We start from the raw sequence: 7,163 nt of genomic DNA, 5'->3' as shown, positions 1-7,163 counted from the left end.
CCCCCGCGACGCCGCCAACCACCACCACAAGGCAGCACCCTCTTTTGCAGCACGTACAGCAGGGGGCCGGCAGGCAACACAACTCTTTAATACCACACATCACAATCGGTCTCCCAATGCACACAAAGGTGCTACAATTTGACTGTAACGGACTCCAGAGCAAGATCGAGGAGATAACTGTCTTTAAGGGAAGGCATGGAATATTATTAGCTGCGGTCCAAGAGACGAAGTTGCACGGCAATTCAACCTTGTTAAATTGCGCAGGATACAACGTGCACCGTCGAGATCGCGAGCGAGATAATGGTGGAGATTTAGCGTTCACCACGCACCACACCGTGCAGTATCGTCTTATTGAAGCAGACATCGACAGCAGGGATACCATCCCAGAATGTCGAGGTATTGCTATCCGGTCAGGCGATGTTGAGCTCGAAATATTTAACGTATACATACCAGCTGCCGGGCAGGATATCACCCTGCAATAGGTGAGCTACTCAGAGGTGAAAACCGTATGGTAGTTGGTGCACGATCTTTGGCACTCAAGCCTGTCAAATGATCGTAGGGGAATACATCTGGCTGAGCAGATAGACGATTCGACATTCTGCACAATGAACGACGACGCACCCACCAGGATTATGGGCAGCTGCTGCAGCTCGGCATATCTAACAATTGTCAGCGCTGGTCTGATAAACAGCGTATCATGGCGACCTATGCTGACCCTAGCATCAGACCATTTGCCCATAGTAATCTCGATTGATAAACCTGCCGACTTTGCTTCCGTGGATCACCGGACTTATGTCAACTTTTCCAAAGCTGACTGGAAAGGCTTCACGGATGTTACTGAGGGCGCCTTCACTGCACTACCCATACCAACCGACGTTCATGTAGGTCAACGTAAGTTCCATAGGGTCGTTGTTGTTGTTGTAGCGGCGCTACTAAGCCCCGCCTTTTTCGGGTCTACGTTCAATCATTTTCGTCAAGCTCAACTAACGGGAGGCCCAGGAAACGAGCTGTTTCAATGGGTTCGGACCAGAGGGGGAGGGGTGTTAGCTGAGTCGGATTGAGCTGGCATGTAAAGAGGTGGTTGGTGTCGTGGGGGGATTGTCCACATGCCGGGCACTCATTGGGGATATTGGGGTCGAATCTGGACAGGTAGCTGTTGAGGCGGCTACTATATGCAGACCGTAATTGAGCCAGGGTAACGCGGGTCTCTCTTGGCAGTTGAAGCTCCCTCTCTTCTACAGGTGGTGATTGGGCTCCTATTACGGCATTCATAGGTCGAGAGTCGAGGTAGGTGGTAACTGACTCTCTATGGACGTCTTTGATGGCTCGTCTGTATGTCGTCGGGTCCAGTGGTTGGTCTACGTACTGGTGGACTGCGTCCTTGTACACGTATAGGTGCCCCCTGACGTGCCTGGGCGGAGGCTCCTCCTGAAGCAACGGTCTGTTAGGGTGTTCACTTCTGTGACACCCCACCAGAAATTGCTTACAGAGCATTTTGTTGTGTTCCCTTACGGCGTTTTGACAAGTCTGTAGCTTAGTCCACTGCGTCCAACTAGTCCCCAGCGTCCAAACTGGCACAGCATAGTTTAGAACCGACCGGCCAATTGAATTGTATGTTGCCAGCAACGTTTCTTTGTCTTTGCCCCAAGTGCTGCCGGCGAGCGACTTTAGGACCTTGTTGCGGCTCTGTACTTTATTGACAACTGCGGTTGTGTGCGTGGAGTAAGAGAGCAGGCTATCGAAGGTGACCCCTAAAATTTTCGGGTTGTTTGCAGTCGGTATTGGTGTGCCATCGACGTGTATGCCTAACTCTAGCCTGACCTCCTTCGTCCAGGTGGTGAAGAGGGTCGCCGTTGATTGCGTTGGGGAGAGTGATAGGCTCCTTGCAGTGAAGAAGCGAGAAAGGCTGGAGAGATAGTCGTTCACTTTTGAGCAGAGGTCATCAATTCCATTCCCGGACGTCAAAATCGAGCAATCGTCGGCATAAGAGACAATCGAGACTCCCTCTGGTGGTTGAGGGAGCTTTGAAATGTAAAAGTTAAACAGTAGCGGGGAAAGGACACCACCCTGTGGAACCCCTTGTTTTATTTTCCTCAGTTTACTCGTTACGTCTGTAAACATTACCGACGAATGTCGACCACTCAGATAATTTGCCGACCACCGTTTGAGCCTCTGTGGGAAATAGGAGGCCTCTATATCTTCTAGTAGCGTGGAATGGCAGACGGTGTCAAACGTCTTTGACAAGTCCAACGCTACTAGAATCGTTCTCTCACAGGGACGGTTTCGGTTAAGGCCACGAGTTATCTGAGCGTTTATGGCGTTAAGTGCTGTTGTTGTACTGTGCACTTTACGGAAACCATGCTGATGCATCGCTGGGGTCAAGTGGTTTGTGAAGTACGGGAGTAGCAAAGCCTCGAGTGTCTTCGCTACCGGGGAAAGGAGTGTTATCGGACGATAAGAATCTCCTTTGTTGGCAGGTTTCCCCGGTGTGAGCAGTGGGACCACTCTCCCCACCTTCCAGATGTCTGGGATGATGAGAGTGGCCATAGACAAGTTGAGGACCTCCGTTAGATACGCTACCCCCGCAGGACCCAAATTTTACAGCATCAGCATGCATATTCCGTCGGGACCCATGGCTTTGGAGGCTTTCGCCTTCCCGGTGGCCACCTGAACTTCACCGCAAGTGAAAGCAAGGGGGGCACAGGTTGTTGACAGGTTGTGCAGCCTTCTGCTCACTCGACGCTTGGCTTTGTCCACCGGAGGATGCAGTATGAACTGCCGGCTAAAATAGCTCCCGCATCGCTCCGTGTCCGACGAGGCATGGTCGCAAAAAGGAAATTTCGACTCTGTCGTCGTGCTTCGTCGGAATGGACAGCGACCTCACGGTTGACCAAAGCTTGCTCACACCAGAGGTGAAGTTACAGGTCTTCAGATGCTCCTCCCACTTCTTCCGCTTATGTACGTTTACTAGTTGCCGAATCTCCGCGTTGAGATCCCTGATACGGGGATCTCCGGGATCGGCCTGACGAAGGCTATCACGCTCATCGGCTACAACAGCCGCTTCGGCAGGGAACTTTGAACGTGGGTCCGTTATACATCCTACCGGTATGAAGCGAGCTGCAGCAGCAGTGACAGCCCTGCGGAACTTACGTTCACCGAGATGGACGTCGGTTGGTGTGGCGAGCGCTGTGAAGGTGTTTTCGGTAAACTCCGCGTAACCTTTCCAATCAGCTTTAGAAAAGTTGATATAGGTCCGGTGTTTGGCGGAGGCAAAGACGGTTGGTTTATCTATCGAGATGACTATGGGTAGGTGGTCTGATGCTAAAGTCAGCATAGGTCGCCATGTTATGCTGTTTATCAGACTGGCACTGACTATGGTGGTGTCTGGCGAGCTACTGCAGTTACCCATAATCCTGGTGGGTGTGTCGTCGTTCATTTTGCAGAATGTCGAATCGTCTTATCTGCTCAGCCAAGTCTGTTCCCTTACGATCGTTTGACAGGCTTGAATGCCAAAGATCGGGGTGCGCATTAAAGTCACCTACTACCATACGGTTTTACCTCTGAGGAGCGCACCTATATCAGGGTGATATCCTGCCGGGCAGCAGGTGACAGGGGGGTATGTATATGTTAAATATTTCGAGCTCAACATCGCCTGACCGGATAGCGATGCCCTGACATTCTAGGGTGGTATCCCTGCGGTCGATGTCTGCTTCGATAAGACGAGACTGCACGGTGTGGTGCGTGATGAACGCTAAGCCACCACCATTATCTCGCTCGCGATCTCGACGGTGCACGTTGTACCCGGCGCAATTCAACAAAGTTGAATGGCTGTGCAACTTCGTCTCTTGGACCGCAGCTATCAATATACCATGCCGACACATGAAGACGGTTATCTCCTCAATCTTGCTCTGTAGCCCGTTGCAGTTAAATTGAAGGAGCTTCATGTGGTTCGGGAGACGTGTCGTGATGTGGGGTGTAAGTGGTGTGTGTGTTCTTACCGCCGTTGGCTGTGTGCGCTGATGTGATGGTTGCCGCCCTGTGGTGGTGGCGGGAGGCGTCGCAGTTGAGATCTGCGACCGAGCAGCGCAACACGGGCCCTCGAAGTTCCTAGTCTAATCTCGCGTGGTACGCAGACCTGAGCATGCCCTAAAGTGGCACCAGCCAAGGCAGGTGTTGCACTTGACTGATGTCACATTACGGAATATCCTGGTCTGACATACCGTGCAGATTGTAGGGGGAACCAGGAGTTGTTGGCGGCGGCGTGTGGATGGTGGTGCGGTTGTGTGTGTTATGTGGTCTGTCGTGGCTGTGGTAGGTCTGTGGTGTTATTATGCTGTTGTGTTGTGGTTACTGTGTGAGGCTGCTCGGGCGGACTGAGGTTAGCCGTGGAGGCTGCTCTGTTTGAACAACAGGGGCCACGTACGACGTGGTCCACTGTCGATGTGTCCGTAGTCCCGAGCAGACTCTAAGGTGACTCCACCCCTCGCAGGCATTACACTTGACTGAGGTGGAGTTGTGGTGTAGTCGTCTCCGGCATACACAGCAGGTGTAGATTTCTGGCCCTGGGTTTGACTCGATGCCAGCCCTGAGTAGAAGAATACTTAGTGAATGTAGCCCTATGGACGAACAACTTCTGAGATACTTCGCCGACCTAAACGGGGTTAGATCGCCGAAACAACAGCAATTGGTCGGGTAAAACCCGAGTCATTCCGGTACGTAGAACCGGCTGTCGTGGGAACGGCAGCTTGTGCAGCCTCCTGGTCACTCGACGTTTGGCCTTGTCTACCTTTCTTCGGGTCCGACGAAGCGCGACATTCGAAAGATATTTCCACTCTGTCATCACGCTTCGTTGGGTTGGACAGGGAGAGCTTACTTACATCAGATGTGAAGTTACAGGCCTTCAAGTGCTCCTCCCACTTTTTCCGCTTATGCTGATTTACCAGTTGCCGAATCTCCAAATTAAGGTCCCTCAGACGAGGGTCCCCGGGGTCGACCTGGCGTAGCCGGTCACGCTCATTTGCTAGTACAGCTGCTTCGGCCGGGAAATTTGGGCGGACTTCCGCGATACGTCCGGACGGGATGAAGCGAGCCGCTGCGGCAGTGACTACCCTGCGGAACTGGCATTCGCCAGTATGTATGTTTGTGGGTGTGGGAAGGGCGGCGAAGCTGCTCTCGGTGACTTCCGCGAAGCCGTCCCAATCAGCTTTGTTGAAGTTGGTGTAGGTTCGGTGGTCCGCGGGAGCAAAGTCGGTGGGCTTATTGATCGAGATGATTATGGGTAGATGGTCTGATGCTAGTGTTAGCATAGGTCGCCGTGAGATGCTATTGATCAAACCAGCGCTACCAATTGTGAGGTCTGGCGAGCTGCTGCAGCTACCCATAATCCTGGTGGGGGCGTCGTCGTTCATGGTGCAGAATGTCGAATCGTCTATCTGCTCAGCCAAAAGGTTTCCCCTACGATCATTGGCCAGGCTTGAGTGCCATAGATCGTGGTGCGCTTTGAAGTCACCTACTACCATTCGGTTTTCACTTCTGAGTAGCGCACCTATGTCAGGGTGATATCCTGCCGGGTAGCAGGTGACAGGGGGTATATAAACGTTGAAATTTCGAGCTCGACATCGCCTGACCGGACAGCTATGCCCTGACATTCTAGGGTGGTGTCCCTCGGGTCGATGTCTTCTTCGATAAGCCGATACTGCACTGTGTGGCGTAAGATGAACGCTAGTCCGCCATTATCTCGCTCGCGATCTTTACGGAGCACATTGTAGGCGGCGCAACCCAATAGAGTTGAGTTGCTGTGCAACTTCGTTTCTTGGACCGCAGCTATCAATATGCCATGCCGACCCATAAAGACTACTATCTCCTCAATCTTACTCTGGAGTCCGTTGCAGTTGAGTTGTAGGAGTTTCGTATGCCTTGGGCATAGGCTAGTCGCGATACGGGGGGGTGAGAGAGGAGTGAGGTCTACCTTGGGCCTGTTGCATCTGACGCGCTTGCTGTTGCTGCCTGTTGGTAGGTGGCTGCAATGAGGGCGCTGTTGTCTGCGTCAGTGGTGCTCTACAGCATGGGGCGCTGTAGTTCGCAGTCCATTCGCGCGTGGTGCGTAGACCGGAGCATAGGCGGAAATGACACCAGCCAAAGCATGAGTTGCATTTGACCGATGTCACGTTCCGATATATTCTGCTCTGGCATACGGTGCAGGTGGTGCACTGGGCTGCTGCCCAGAGGAGCTTCTCGGATCCGTGCAGGCTCTTTGGGTGTTGGGTGCGTTGCGCGAGCGGGTAGCCGTGGAGGCTGATTGTGTCGTTTGGCTTGAGCAGCAGGGAACCACATAGCTTGTGGTCCACTCCCGATGAGACCTAAGACCAGAGCAGGTTCTTAGGTGACTCCATCCGTTGCATGAATTGCACCTAACCGAAGTGGAGTTTGGATGGAGTCGATTCTGGCAAACACAGCAGAAATACGGTCCGGGGTTGGGCTCTACGCCCGCCCGGAGAAGAAGGATGCGGAGCAATCCGGCTGCAAGGAGTTGCTCGATGGACAAACAATGATTGAGGGGTATCGCCGATCTAAGCGGGGTTAGGTCGCCGAAACAACAGCCCTTGGTCGGGTAAAACCCGAGTCATTCCGGTACGTAGAACCGGCTGTCTTGGGAATGAGTTCCGTAGGGTTTTCACCGCTGCTGCAGCTCGCTTCATCCCAGAAGGATGTATTAAGGATCCACGTCCGAACTTTCCTGCAGAAGCGGCTGTTCTAGCCGATGAGCGCGACAACCTTCGTCAGGCCGATCCCGGAAATCCCCGTATCAAGTATCTCAATTCGGAGATTCGGCAACTTGCGAACGTACATAAGCGGAAGAAATAAGGTATATTATTGCTCTACAAGTTGGAGTGCATTGGTGTTCACTCTAATTTCCTAGCTTGGCTAAAGTCTTACCTTACAAATAGGACTCTGTCTGTTCATATCGATGATTGTAAATCTAATCCCTTTGGGTTAACATCAGGTGTACCCCAGGGTAGCATTCTTGGCCCCCCTATTGTTTGTCCTGTTTATAAACGATATCAGCTCCTGTTTCAAACACGCCAGCTTTTATTGTATTTAAAACTCTTTCGTAGAATAACCTCCTCATCTGATGTTCTCTTTCTTCAGGAAGATTTAGATCG

At 52.3% G+C, this 7,163-nt stretch overlaps 1 protein-coding gene across 1 annotated transcript; it reads right to left on the bottom strand.

The window, feature by feature from the left end:
- Positions 1 to 4,781: 4,781 nt before the first annotated feature.
- LOC118756004 lies at positions 4,782 to 5,438 on the bottom strand (the record flags this gene model as incomplete). Its single annotated transcript, XM_036490795.1, has 2 exons — positions 4,782 to 4,994; positions 5,028 to 5,438. Coding segments are annotated over 2 exons (624 nt in total), but the record flags the coding sequence as incomplete, so codon positions are not given.
- Between the last annotated feature and the right edge of the window lie 1,725 nt (positions 5,439 to 7,163).

The sequence above is a fragment of the Rhagoletis pomonella genome, unplaced genomic scaffold (assembly GCF_013731165.1).
Source record: "Rhagoletis pomonella isolate Grant_MI unplaced genomic scaffold, Rhpom_1.0 Rhpom_scaffold_08283, whole genome shotgun sequence".
Taxonomy (NCBI): domain Eukaryota; kingdom Metazoa; phylum Arthropoda; class Insecta; order Diptera; family Tephritidae; genus Rhagoletis; species Rhagoletis pomonella.
The sequence above is the reverse complement of the archived record's forward strand: the minus strand, read 5'-3'. Positions and strand labels throughout refer to the sequence as shown.